Below are 14502 nucleotides of genomic sequence, written 5' to 3'. Positions count from 1 at the left end.
CTTTCTTTCGCATTTTATTTTGAATAGTGAATAGATAGAAAACTATACTTACATTTCTTTAGAAAGAGTATAAAAAAATTATAAAACAAAAATAACACACCTAAGGATGAAGTTATATACAAAGTGTGCAGTTTACATCAAGCATTTTTGGAGAATAATTTGTTGGGGTAGATTAAAATCTACAGTTCTTTTATTGTCAAAACCTTATTATTTTTAAACAGCATTTAAACTAAATAACACAAACATTTCTTTCTCCTTGAAATATGTGACCCTGTGTGTAAAATCCATTTTAAAGGGGCGAAAATTATTTTAGTAACTTTTAAATGAAACGAAATGGTAATTCAGACAGTCATGGTAAGGAATTATGTATAAACAAACCACCCTGCAGTCTGTTAGAGTCTGTGTGTAATGTTTCTTATCATCCCGTGCCCTGTGTGTGTATGAGCTCCATGTGTATATCAGTGTTGAGGTGGAATGGCATTGAGATGATGTCCAGCATGCCTCTCTGCTGCGTTCAGACGTTCTCGCAGCTCATGCCGTTCTCGCTCGGCACGGCGTGATGCTTTCCGGGTCTTCCGCAGGGAACTTCGCAGTTTCCCGACGCGTTGTCTCAACTGCTTATTCTTTCTCTCCAGCTCGGCCACGAGCTCCTGGAGCTGCCCGACCCGCTCCTCCTCCTCCATCAGCACCTTCTGCATGGAGGAGCACAGCAACTGAGAGACAGAACGAGAGAATGTGAAAGAGAAAAAGAAGAAGACAGTGACTCATGTGTACTGTAATGTTTGCTTATACACTCATCTAAAGGATTATTAGGAACACCTGTTCAATTTCTCATTAATGCAATTATCTAATCAACCAATCACATGGCAGTTGCTTCAATGCATTTAGGGGTGTGGTCCTGGTCAAGACAATCTCCTGAACTCCAAACTGAATGTCAAAATGAAAAAGAACAGTGATTTAAGCAATTTTGAGCGTGGCATGATTGTTGGTGCCAGTCGGGCCGGTCTGAGTATTTCATAATCTGCTCAGTTACTGGGATTTTCACGCACAACCATTTCTAGGGTTTACAAAGAATGGTGTGAAAAGGGAAAAACATCCAGTATGCAGCAGTCCTGTGGGTGAAAATGCCTTGTTGATGCTAGAGGTCAGAGGACTGATTCAAGCTGATAGAAGAGCAACTTTGACTGAAATAACCACTCGTTACAACCAAGGTATGCAGCAAAGCATTTGTGAAGCCACAACACGCACAACCTTGAGGCGGATGGGCTACAACAGCAGAAGACCCCACTGGGTACCACTCATCTCCACCACAAATACGAAAAAAGGGCTACAATTTGCACGAGCTCACCAAAATTGGACAGACTGGAAAAATGTTGTCTGGTCTGATGAATCTCAATTTCTGTTGAGACATTCAGATGGTAGAGTCAGAATTTGGTGTAAACAGAATGAGAACATGGATCCATCATGCCTTGTTATCACTGTGCAGGCTGGTGGTGGTGATGTTATGGTGCGGGGGATGTTTTTAGGCCCCTTAGTGCCAACTGGGCGTCGTTTAAATGCCACGGCCTACCTGAGCATTGTTTCTGACCATGTCCATCTCTTTATGACCAACATGTACTCATCCTCTGATGGCTACTTCCAGCGGGATAATGGACCATGTTACAAAGCTCTAATCATTTCAAATTGGTTTCTTGAACATGACAAGAGTTCACTGTACTAAAATGGCCCCCACAGTCACCAGATCTCAACCCAATAGAGCATCTTTGGGATGTGGTGGAACGGGAGCTTCGTGCCCTGGATGTGCATCCCACAAATCTCCATCAACTGCAAGATGCTATCCTATCAATATGAGCCAACATTTCTAAAGAATGTTTTCAGCACCTTGTTGAATCAATGCCATGTAGAATTAAGGCAGTTCTGAAGGCGAAAGAGGGTCAAACACAGTATTAGTATGGTGTTCCTAATAATCCTTTAGGTTAGTGTATATTCAATTCAATTTTATTTTATTTATATAGCGCTTTTCACACTTGTTTAATTGTTTCAAAGCAGCTTTACATGAATAGATGCAGGAGAACACCCAGACAAATTGTTAACATAAACAGCGGAATATAGCAGCTAAGATTAAACCGTACTAGCGAGTGTAGTAATAATGTAACGTATATAAGAGGGTGCTAAGTTAAAGGACAAGTTCGGTATTTTACACTTAAAGCCCTGTTTTCAGATTGTTTATGATGAAATAGAACGGTTTTGACTGAAATTTCGACATATGCGGCTGCCCAGGGAATTTTTGGGTGTTTGTGTTTCAGCTCCTACCTTTAGAATGGGTTTAATGGTGCACTGGAACAATCCTTTCTAAAATGCATTAAACTTTCGTTTACAAAGACGTGAAACTCACCGAGTGGTCAGGGGTGTTCACTGATATGCTCACACAAAAATCGCTGCAAAAGATGCTTTCCAACGGGTTTTATCGTAGTTTTTGCCAACTCCATTGACTTGTATTAGATGTGCTGTGAGGTATTACTCCGCCGCCGGGAACTTTGTTTGTATTCTTGCAATTGGCAATGGTGGATTAGCGCCACCAACTGGGCTGGAGTGTCTATTATTCAAGCTCTAAGCGGAAGAATGTACGGGTGTGAGGCGTTTGGAAAAATAGGTCCACAAGTTTACAACGAATGCTAAAACACCTGTTGGAAAGCATCCTTTAACGCGATTTTTGTGTGAGCATACCACTGAACACCCCCGACCACTCGATAAGCCCCACGTCCCCGCAAACGAAAGTTCAACGCACTCCAGAAAGGATTGTTCCAGCGCACCACCAAACCCACCGTAAAGGCAGGAGCCGAAACACAAACACCCAAAAATTCTCGGGGCAGCATCATATGTCCAAATTTCAGTCAAAACCGTTCTATTTCATCATAAACAATCTGAAAACAGGGCTTTAAGTGTAAAATACCCAACTTGTCCTTTAAGCCAATGTCAGCAGACTCCCCAGGGGTTGAAAAACATCTTTGCGTATATAAAAGCGATATTCCAGCGAAACATCAAAATTACTCAATGATTTACTCACCCTCAACAATCTGAGATAGGCTACACATGTCCATAATCTTTCAGACAAACACACTTGGAGCCACTCCAGCAAATGTTCCCGCTCCTCCAAGCTCTACAATGGGAGAAAACAGAGATTAACTTCTGACCTTAAACCCCAAAAAGTGCATCCATCCTTTACAGAAGTAATCCATATGGCTCCAAGGGGTTAATAAATGTCTTTTGTGGGTAATCAATGCAATTTTGTAAGACAAATATCCATATTCTAAATTTTAGAAACCATAATGACCAGCTTCTGGTAATAAAGCCATCTTGGACGCACAAAAAAGTTTTAACGTAGTGAACGTTTGTTGCTAGGTATGTTACGCAGTGACTCTCGTGAATAGCGTGATTTCAAGATGGCTGGCTATTTCAAGCTAGTTATTATAGTTTATAAAATTCAAAATATTTATATTTTTCTTACAAAATCAATTACGCGGCCCGCAAAAGACCCTTATTAACCCCTTGGAGCCGTGTGGATTACTTCTGTGAAGGATGGATACACTTTTTTGGGCTTTAAAGTCAAAAGTTGTTCCCTGATCCCCGTTTACTCACATCAAAAGCAATGGCGCCCCATCTCTCTGTTCATTATTTTATTTTTACTTTATCTTACATTTTCTATCCTCTTACATGCTGGGTTGTTTTCAACCCATAGAAACCAGAAAGAGTGAAGTTTTTTAATATTAAGTTTAGTCTATAATATAGTTTATTATAAAAATCGAAATAAAGAGGAAGGCAGCCAACATATCCACATGTCCATTTGCAAAGGACTACACTATTTAAATAGCAATTTGTTGCTAATTAAAAGCATTAAGTTACATTAACCAGAAACAAAAGTAAATGAATAAATTAACATGCATTAAACTTAATTATTTTTTGGTGCCACCCCATGAATTGCTATGGCCTCCTCTGGCCACCCCTATTAAAATTTTCTGGGACGTCCCTGATTATAAGCTTGGAAAAGCAAGGACATCCACCAAAACAACTTCAAATGTGTTTGTCTGAAAGATGATTGACATGTATCTCAAATTGCTTAAGTAAATCCTGAGGTAATTTAATATTTGGCTGGAGTATTACTTTAACAAACCCTCTCTCAGTCTTATCATACAACAGGAATAGAGGTCAACGTACATTATGCTCATTATGATCTACTCCCTGTCTTTTCTTTCTGAGCCCCTACGCATGCCAATGTGTGTGTATGGTGCACAATGTTCAAAAGTGTCCTGCTGTTACATCCACAGTACTGACAAGAAGATCCACGCTGTGTGTGTCTGTGCACATGTGGAGCCTGTAACTGCATGACTGCATCCATGTGTATGTGAGCAATGCGAGGCCCCGCATTCTTATCTGAATAACGGAAGGCTTCAAATCCCTCATATGATGAAAACTAACGCCACAAAATATTCACTCTGAAGTCTGAACAACATGAATGATACGGATTAATAAATTTGAAATGCTGTACAGCTGCAATAATGATAAAATGAAAAAAATTACAAAGCATAGAACACAATGGGATGAGATGGATGGATGGGTTGTATCCTGCTGTCTAAACACAACACACACTGCTGTAAAAACAACACAACTCACCAAACTCCTACCTAGTACACCAAACTAAAATCACATCAACCGACAGACAGAAGGATGGACAAATAGATGGATAGACAGACAGATATGATGTTTAAACAGAAAGTGAGGTGTAATGTGTTTTCCAGGCTGATAAAGTGCTGGTCACAAGAGCACTAAGTCCCTCAGGCTACTCAAATAATCCTTTTTCCCACAGGAAAGCTCATGTGTTAAGAGTCTTTATTATCTCTGAGGTTCCCGGGGCTGTTAATAATCCCCACCTGTTTCTGCTTCACATGCATTGTCATTATCTTCTCCTGTCTCCTTATGTACAGATGTGATTAGTGAAGTATCCCTGCGGACGTGTGATCTTGTGTTATAACAGTTAAAGGATGAAAATCATTTGAACTCCCTCCTCGATTTCCAAAAACAATCAAAAATCACATCTACAGTACAGCATTTGCGATAAACAGTTTTCTGCTCTAAAAAAAATTCCTTGTTGCACTTAAATTTTTAAGTTTAATCAACTTACATTTACAGTTTATTTCAAGTTTCTTAACTAGTGAGGAGTTGCTATAAATTATAAAATTAAAGTTGAATTAGCTTAAAGGTGCAGTGTGTCATTTTTAGAAGGATCTCTTGACAGAAATGCAAAATATTATACAAAACTATATTATCAGGGGTGTATAAAGACCTTTTTATAATGAACTGTTATGTTTTTATTACCTGAGAATGAGACGTTTTTATCTACATCCACAGAGGGTCCCCTTACGTGGAAGTCGCCATTTTGTTCCACCATGTTTCTACAGAAGCCCTTAACGGACAAACTTTTTTTAGTTGTCTCCGTCAATTACATGTTTTTCCGGTGGCGGCTACCGTAGCTTCTCTATGCGTTTCAAAAGTGAGGGGTGAGCGGTGGACTGAGCCATTGGTTGCAATTCGCAACCTCACCACTGAATGCCGCTAAAATGTACACACTGCACCTTTAAGTTATTTCAACTTTATTTTTATAATTTATAGCAACTCCTTAAAGAAAGTTGAAATTATAATTCATTAATTGATTAAACCTAAAATTGTAAGTGCAACAAGGAATTTTTACAGTGATGTGATAATAAATGCCATGTGACCAATAGAGTTGATCAAGTTTAGGTTGTTTTTAAAGATGCAGTGTGTATATTTTAGTGGCTTCTAGTGGTGAGGTTGGGAATTGCAACCAATGGTTTAATCCACTGCTCACCCCTCACTTTTAAACACATAGAGAAGCTACGGTTTAGAGCTGAAGATCTTTGCCCGAACCCGATGGGATCCGTCGGGACCCGACGGGCTCGGGCGGGTTCGGGCTTCATTTCTAACATTTTACACGGGCTCGGGGCGGGCTCGGGCTTGCGCTCCGGCTTTGTGAGGTAAATGAGCGGTCAAGTTCAATGCTGCTGGATGCACTATCAGTAGCGCAGGACCGCGCTGAATTAATTTACAGTGGATTTAATGATTTTCCTCATCAACAACATGTAGCCTAATCTTGGTGAGTAAAGGTTGTTCAATGTATAACTAAATATGAATCGAGTCTTAAATACATAATTTAGACAAAGGATATAGACTAATGTTGGCAGTAATGGAGAGAAGTGCCGACGCAAATCCCGCGGAGCCTTTCTCTTAATTTCGTTATTGCCAAATACCCATCTTAATTCAGAATGTATTATCTTAATTTAATTAGTTAAGAAATAATAATTTTATTGGCATATTTATAGTGTATTGCATAAGCCTATTTAGAATGAGATGTTACAATGTTACAGATGACTTATTTTATTTCTTTGTTTCAACTTCCAAGTGGCGTGTAGATTATTAGTCATTAATAAATAATGTTAAAACCTGTGTAAATTTCTCATTCTTGACAAAAGCTGTGTGTGTGCGCACATTTAAATAATGTCGGGCTGTAAACGGGTTCGGGCTTTTAAAAAGCTGTCAATCTTAATGTACGTTCGGGTTCGGGCTGCATTCTGTCGGGCTCCGGACATTTCGGGCCTAACTTTTAAGGCCCATGATTACAGCTTTACTTAGGTTGCCGCCACTAGACAAGCATGTCATCATCAGAGACATCTTAGTAAAAAAAATGTCCGTTAAGTGCTTCTGTAGAAAAATGGCGGCACAAAATGGCGACTTCCATGTAAGGGGACCCCCGGTGTATGTAGATAAAAAGGTCTTATTCTAAAGTAATAAAAACATAACGGTTCATTATGAAAGGTCTTTATACACCCCTAATAATATAGTTTTGTAAATTATTTTGCATTTCTGCAAAGAGATCCTTCTAAAAATTACACACTGTACCTTTAAGTGAATCTGTACAAATGGCTCCTCACATCTGTTTGGTATAGAGGACTCCTGTTGGTTACCTTACACCTCCTCAGGTCACTGCTTCACACCTGGACATGCTTAAACACATATCACAGTTCTGACTCTCTGTGATACCTTGCTATTGCACAACTAAATTGTATCAAATTTAGCATGAAACATGTACTAAAGTCATGTTGTATAATATTTTGCTGCAGTAACATTCATTTCGGCCGCAAAAGTATTCATCCAGCTCAGTTTGACAGTACAGGGTCGGTCAGTGTTGGTGGGAGTGGAGATTCCCACTGGTTTCCTCTCAAAACATTTTTCTATGGCTACATTACTGTCTTTAAATCTCAAACTGTGCCTCTCATGAGCTGATGACTGTTTTGGTTTGTTGAAGTGGCTATTTGTCTGTCCACTCCATCTTCTCATTGTGTTTGGCTTAAAATAAACCCCATGAAAACCCCAGTCTGGCTAATGAACAGCTTTCCCTTTGTTGTGCTTGAATATACAGCAAGACTAATCTCAACAAAACAAACATATTTGTGTGTGTGTGTGTGTGTGTTTCTCTCTCTCCTTTCTCTGTGTTCTCATGACCTGTTCAGAGAGAGTGTGAGGACCCCTGACATTGCATTAGTTCTGTTTGGAGCTGTCCAGATCAAACGCCTGATTTATTTCTCTTTCAAAACCCACCACTGTTTTCCTGAGAAGATGTTCACATGTCCAGCTGATGTCTCACTCTCTGTTTTGCTCTTTCTGTTTATTATTTTATTTTCTTTCTTTTACTTTATCTTATATTTCTTCTATCCTCCACCTTTTTTCAACCCGTAGTTTAAACAAACCCTTTAAACTAACATATGACAGGTTGTTTCAACCAACTATTTTACTTTAATTCTAGTTTTATTCATATTTTGAATTAGCTTTTATTTTGATATTCTTAGTTTTCTACACTCTAAAAACAAATGGTGCTAAATAGTAGTGTTGTAGTTCTCAAGACTGGCATCGGTCTCAAGACCACTTTTTAAAGGTCTTGGTCTCGTCTTGGAATCGACCGCATTGTCTCGTCTCGGTCTCAGACAAAGAGGACTCAGAATTTTATTTCAAGGCCGGTCAAGACCACAACTAATGGCACATCACAAATTTATTTTTTAACATTAATTATATGCAGTTTATTTAGGTTTGGCATATGATGTTGGCATTGTTTAAGCATTGTTTAAGTTTCTCCCAATGATAATTTTTCTAATTTTATTACTAAAAACACCTGCATTGTGTTAAGTGGATGGCAAGCCATGAAAAGACAGTTCAGAATAAATGGTTAAGTTGATTTCAGCTCCAGTTTTGTTCACTTTTATTTGCTTATAGACAAAGATAAATTCTCACATATCTGCAATGCCTTTGATTATTTTATCAACTTCTCTGATGACACACACACACACACACACACACACACACACACACACACACACACACACACACACACACACACACACACACACACACACACACACACACACACACACACACACACACACACACAGAGAGAGAGAGAGAGAGAGAGACAAGAAGTGCCTAATATTCCACATTTGATTTTATCATAAGTATTTTAATGCAGTGACTAGCACTGGTCTTTGTCTTGACTTGGTCTTGACCCTTTAAAGTCTTGGTCTTGGCCTGTCTTGGTCTTGGTCATGACTTGGTCTCGGTTTAGGTGGTCTTGACTACAACACTACTAAATAGCACTGAAAGTTGTTCACTGGCTCGTAATAGGGGAACCATTTGAAGTGCCATATAGCACCTATGTAGCACCTGTGTAGAACCATATTGTGTTATATAGAATCATATCTGGTGCTATAGTGGTGCTATATCTATAGATATGTATATAGGCTAGATGTGTTACGGCAGAGTCTCTAATGTCATAACCTGGCGGCCATCTTACCACAGGCAGCTCGCTCACTCGTAGCATTGAGTTTAATGGTGCAGGCACTTTTAAATGACCATAACTTGCTTAATTTTCTACCAATTTTCATATTTTCTTACAAACGTTATTAACGTAGCTATAATTCTGGATGCTTTAACATGTTTCATGATTTTTTTTGTATAAGTATGCAGTGTCATAGGTACATATTTGATGTTTATAACAAACCAAACCATTTGAAAATCGGTAAAAAATGACCTGCACCATTAAAACTCAATGCCACGAGTGAGCGAGCTGCCTGTGTGGTAAGATGGCCCCCAAATGCAGACGTTCCACTCAATTGACCAACAGTGCGGGCGAGACGTCTAGCCTTTATACATATCTATAACTATATCACCCCCGTATGGTTCTTCATAGATGCTTTATAGCACTAGAAATTGTACAAGCTTTAGTGCTATTTAGCACCAATTTTTTAGAGTGTACTAATAATTGATTATTTTATCAGGTAATAACTTTAGTGCCTCAACATAAATGTATTTCAGTTAATTGCTAAAGCAACATTTCTAAAATTCATTTTTAATGTATCAGCAGATATTTAAGCCTATGTCTTATTTGACACGTTTTCATGGTTTTAGTTTTAGTTAATGATAATATCCTTTGTTTCAACATGTGGTTAGTTCAAATATGGATATTTCAAGGTTAAATGTGTAATAGGGTTTTTAGCAGCATCTAGCGGTGAGATTGTGAACCAACTTCAGTTTCGTAAAGGCAAAGAAAAGCTACAGTTGCTGCCACAGGACAGACACCAGTGGTGGCCGGTGACTTCTTTTTCGAGGGAGCACGATGCGAAGCTCGTCACAAAATGTATTTTACCCATCATGTGTGTGGCTCGCCATGTCAAAATATATGTTCGGTGCGTCATGTTAACTTAAGTGCATCACGTGTGCTGTCAAAATAAAAAAGTGTCTGCTGCACACGTGTCTAAAGGGTTCATGATAAAAGAGACGCTCGCGCTTGTCAGATGCTCGCTTAATCTCTGTGTAATCAGAGTTTAGTGTTAAGTTAGGGTCTTGCAAGTATTTTGTGAATGTGGGTGTGTCTTTTATCATAAATCCTTTCGACGCCTGTGCAGCAGGCACGTATTTTGAAAAGAGGCACATGGTTCACATGACACAACAAACACATATTTTGAATTTGCGCTTCTCGGAAGAGAAATCAACGGCCGGCACTGACAAACATGTAATTGTCTGAGACAACGTAGAGATGAAACGCGCTCTATAGATCAGTTTGTCCTACTGGCCACTGTAGATAAATGTATGTAGTGTATGTAAATAAAAACGTCTTATTGTAAGGTAATAAAAACAATACAGTTAATTTGTAAGATCTTTATACACCACTGATAAAATAGTTAACTTTATTATATAGTATTTTTGTTAAGAGATCCTTCTAAATGTCCCACATTGCACCTTTAATTCAGGCCAGCTCTCGGGTTTGCCCATTTATCCAACCATTGGCTGAAACAACCCCACATTTTTTGGTGTATCCTCTTATACTTTCAATACTTTCTTTATTTTTAGTGACAAATGCATCTGACTATAATGGGATAGACTGCTCATGAGTGTGTTCGAGTGAATGTGTGTACGTGGGTGAAGTGGACAAGCTCTAGTCGGGGGGCCTTTAATTCGACCTTCATCAAGTTAAATGAAATCTTGAATCACCTCAACCTCTTCCCATGATAAAATAGTCAGAGCCATACAAAGACCACCAAAGAATGGGACCAAGTGTCTAAGTATCTGTGTGATGTAGGAGGATCATGCTAGACTTTAAATCATATTGCTACACCTTTTTTTATTACCTGTGTTAGCAACAGCCAATCAGATTCCCTCTTTCTTTACTTCAGTGGCAGTCGTGTTGTCTCCAGCACAGCTGGAATGGAAATTGGGTCTGTTTTTACTGTTAAAGCCCTACAGTCTCCATCTAACAGCAGTGCACGCAGGAGCAGGTAAAACTACGGCACATAGACGCTCCTGTCAGACCATAAACACACATTTACGATCCAAGTGAATTTACAACCGAACTGCTTGAAAACACTGAACAAACACTGCATGTCTGCTTGCAACAACACAAATAAGCACACACACACACACACGTGCATGCTGTTGCTAGCTCACTTTCACCAGATTTATGTCTCTGTCTTTTCCCTTTATGTTGTCTTGACAGAGGATATATAGTTTTCTGCATACCAAGTACAGACCTACAAATTTTAAGACAGGATCAATACCTGTCGCTCAAGTGGATATTAAGAGCATGTGTGTACCCATGCAGGTTTGGTTATATTTGGGAATCTATCTACCTAAATATTCTTACCAACAAATCATATGTTGCTTTAAAGCTACTAATGAGATGAAATGCCATTACTTATATATTAAAACAGTTATGTGTGTGTGGGTGTTGTACCCTGTTGTCTTCCTGGCTCTCCCATTCACTATTAAAGTTGTGTACTGTCTGTCCGGCAGAGCAGTTTGAGAACTGGAAGAGACTGGAAAACAGTTGTTTGTTCTCCAGTGTATCTGGGAATATGGCGTCCTGGAAGTTCACTCCGTGAGGGAGGATGTTGTAATTTTCATCCATTCTGTATAAGACAAAGACAAACAGACATCAATAAACAAGTATCCAATTTAAAGTCTCCAATTTGGGCTCAGGAAAGGCACAAATGAGACAGAACAAATCAATACACTACATTCTCATGGTAGCTATTAACTGCATACTACTATCCATACAAAGAATTAGAAAGGTAAATAAAATGATTTAGTTATTATTATTTTTTAGAAACAATAACAATAATGTGTTTAAGTTATTACCTTTTTATTCTTTTTTTATGCTTTTATAATTAATGGGACATTTAAAGACCAAATTGTTTAACAAACACTGTATTCATATTGATAATGAGGAGGCACCAAAACTTCTGTCAGAAATATGGTTTTACAACAAATACTACGGCTGCGTCCGAAAGCTCAGGCAGCTGACTTGTTGCCTCGCTGCCTCATGAGGAAATTACTTCGGGGGCATAAAGGCAGCTCTGGGAAAGGCATTCGGACACACTCATAGACAGCGTAATGGAATTCAGTTTGAAAAATAAACCGAGAGCGCCTTGTGATAACTTATTATACCATATTTGAAACTACAATACTAAATTCTTGCTAGAAATGCATCAGAAAGTGTATAAAATGAAAATAAAACTTTATTTCCACTAAATGTTTGCTCCAGCTGCTTCCTTGCTTACTATTTTTTCAAACTTGACCAGGCAAGACCAATCACATTCCCCGTGCATGCCCAAGCATAGAATTGTGGGACAAGACATGAAGTTATCTCAGAAAGTAAACCAAACATTGGATTCGGACATGTCTTAATGCCTTCCTGACTTGAAATGAGAGCTTACACTATGGTTAGTACATGATAATTAATTTTACAACATAAAAACTGCAGTTTTCCTCGTAGGGAGCCATTAATCCCTACCCTTACCCTAAAAAATTTTTGAAGGTTGAGATTTTTTAACGTTGTTTACCACATTTAGCATATTTCAGGTTACCTGCCAAATGATTTAGTATGTAAGGGGCATCTAAAATATACACATTGTAAACAAACACATTGTGCTTCTTTGAACCCTGCTGAAAAACAATATAAACCATCACAAACATAATGGCCTCTGTGGGTCATAATAAACTATAATGGTCTTTGTGTGGGCATCTTTTGATAATGTGTTGAGTTCTGTTGGTGTGACAATATCTGGAGGATAGGACTTAATAACAACAACTCCTACTGCAATAACACCCAAAGCCTGGTAGCTAAAAAAATTTAATGGTTTTGAGGTTACACAACTGATGGTTTTATTTGAAATCTTTCAGCAGTCACCTGTGCCCACCTGCAGAGGACAGAAACGCACCCACCTGAGAAAGAAGATGTAGGAGTTGTTCACCATCACCGTGTGTGATTGACAGCTGAAGTACCCCAGTCCCGTGAGATTAAGGCGTGAGCCCGCGGGAACCTCCAGCATACTGCCCCACGCCTGGTCGCACAGCATCTCCACCTCCGCCGCGTACAGCAGCGCGTTCTCGGCCCGCGAGTACGGCAGGTAGTTGTAGCTGGACGCATACGGCTCCTCGTGAATGGCGAGCACTTTAGCGTACACAATAATCTCGGCGAGCTCAGCCCGACACCCCTCGCTGAGGGGTCGCCACTCGGTGGGCAGCTGGCAGCCAAACGCGAACCCGCAACCCAGCGTGACCAAAAGCGCAATGCGCATCCTTCCCGTGCAAGAACTTAAACCCGCGCGTAAAAGTGTTCGCACCGTGCGCAAAGCTGTTCAAACCTGGGATTGGGTAATACGCATGTAGTTTTAATACTTTGGACACATAATCATCCAGGTTATTTAATAAACCGAATTGTATTTGTCATTCTGAGAGCATCTTCAGTAAATGGGCTACGCGCGCACACCCGCTGCAGTGCACCCTGGGGTCAGTTCACGGAGTCCAGATCTGTAGTGACTAGCCAGTACGAGTTCCCACGTTCCCATCCATCACCCCTAAAGTTCGTCTCAGGCCAATCGGACGGCACTAAAGTTTGGTCAGCCAATAGGCGCGCGGTCTCCCGCGGCGAACCATCAGTTTGCGGTGCATGTATAGACGTAATACTGAGCAATACTTATCATATTTCAGTCTTTCTTAATAAAAGCTTTTTATATTTAAAGTTTTTAAACGTTGTATTTTCACACTTAAACAGTTTTATAGTTATTTAATATAAATATTTTAATAATTGTATATTTTTTATAGTTTACATTAGCTATAAATTAGTTATTGTTTCACGGTCAGATATATACCCGAATTTTATTTATTTATTGTTTTTAAAAATAAATATATGTTGTTTTAAAATTGTTTAGGTTTTTTTTTTAAACCTGTCATGAACAGCTAAAATCATTTGCTTCTATTTACAGTTAGCGGCACCTAGCGGCGAAAAAACGACATTACATTATGAAGCATTGTTATTTATTTAACAATAACAACAACAAAATAATAATAAAAATGTTCGTGCATAACTTGCGATACAAAGCACATTGTGGCGCTCAAGTGATCCCATTTTTGACCCGTTTAGAGTGCGTCACGCGAAATGACCGCACGGAAAACGCAAGGACGGCGCAGGGAAATCCCGGGTCACGATGTGACGTCAGCATCAGCTGGTGAAAACGCGTGACTAAACGCTGGTTTAGCGCAGAGTTTCATTACGACTGCCTTCATAAGAATGGCTGTAGACAAAGTCCTTTATGTAAAATCGCCGCACACGGCGGCCATATTTGCCGTCAAGTCAAGGCGGCGGCTATTTCAGTAATAAGAGACAAAGTCTTATCTACTTGTATAGGCAGAGACTCATATCTTTAACATTCTTTGCTAAAATCACAATAAAACAAAACATACCTTACATAAAATAAAACCTGACATTAACTGGGTCATAACATTTGTCTTTTAATCAAGAATTACTCCAAATAATCACTTTAATCAGGTTGCTCCAGGTACTACGCATGCGCTAGCGCATTGCAACGCTGTATATAGCCCCGC

At 39.3% G+C, this 14502-nt stretch overlaps 1 protein-coding gene across 1 annotated transcript; it reads right to left on the bottom strand.

The window, feature by feature from the left end:
• ccdc3a (coiled-coil domain containing 3a) lies at positions 1–14379 on the bottom strand. Its single transcript, XM_055190537.2, has 3 exons — positions 12841–14379; positions 11351–11525; positions 1–713 (listed from the first exon to the last, which is right to left on the bottom strand). The coding sequence occupies exons 1-3, from the start codon at positions 13194–13196 to the stop codon at positions 459–461; spliced, it is 786 nt and encodes a 261-aa protein (XP_055046512.1). The 5' UTR covers positions 13197–14379; the 3' UTR covers positions 1–458.
• Positions 14380–14502: the final 123 nt, after the last annotated feature.

Source organism: Misgurnus anguillicaudatus, chromosome 1, assembly GCF_027580225.2.
Source record: "Misgurnus anguillicaudatus chromosome 1, ASM2758022v2, whole genome shotgun sequence".
Classification (NCBI taxonomy): Eukaryota; Metazoa; Chordata; class Actinopteri; order Cypriniformes; family Cobitidae; genus Misgurnus; species Misgurnus anguillicaudatus.
This window is presented reverse-complemented; position numbering and strand designations above follow the sequence as displayed.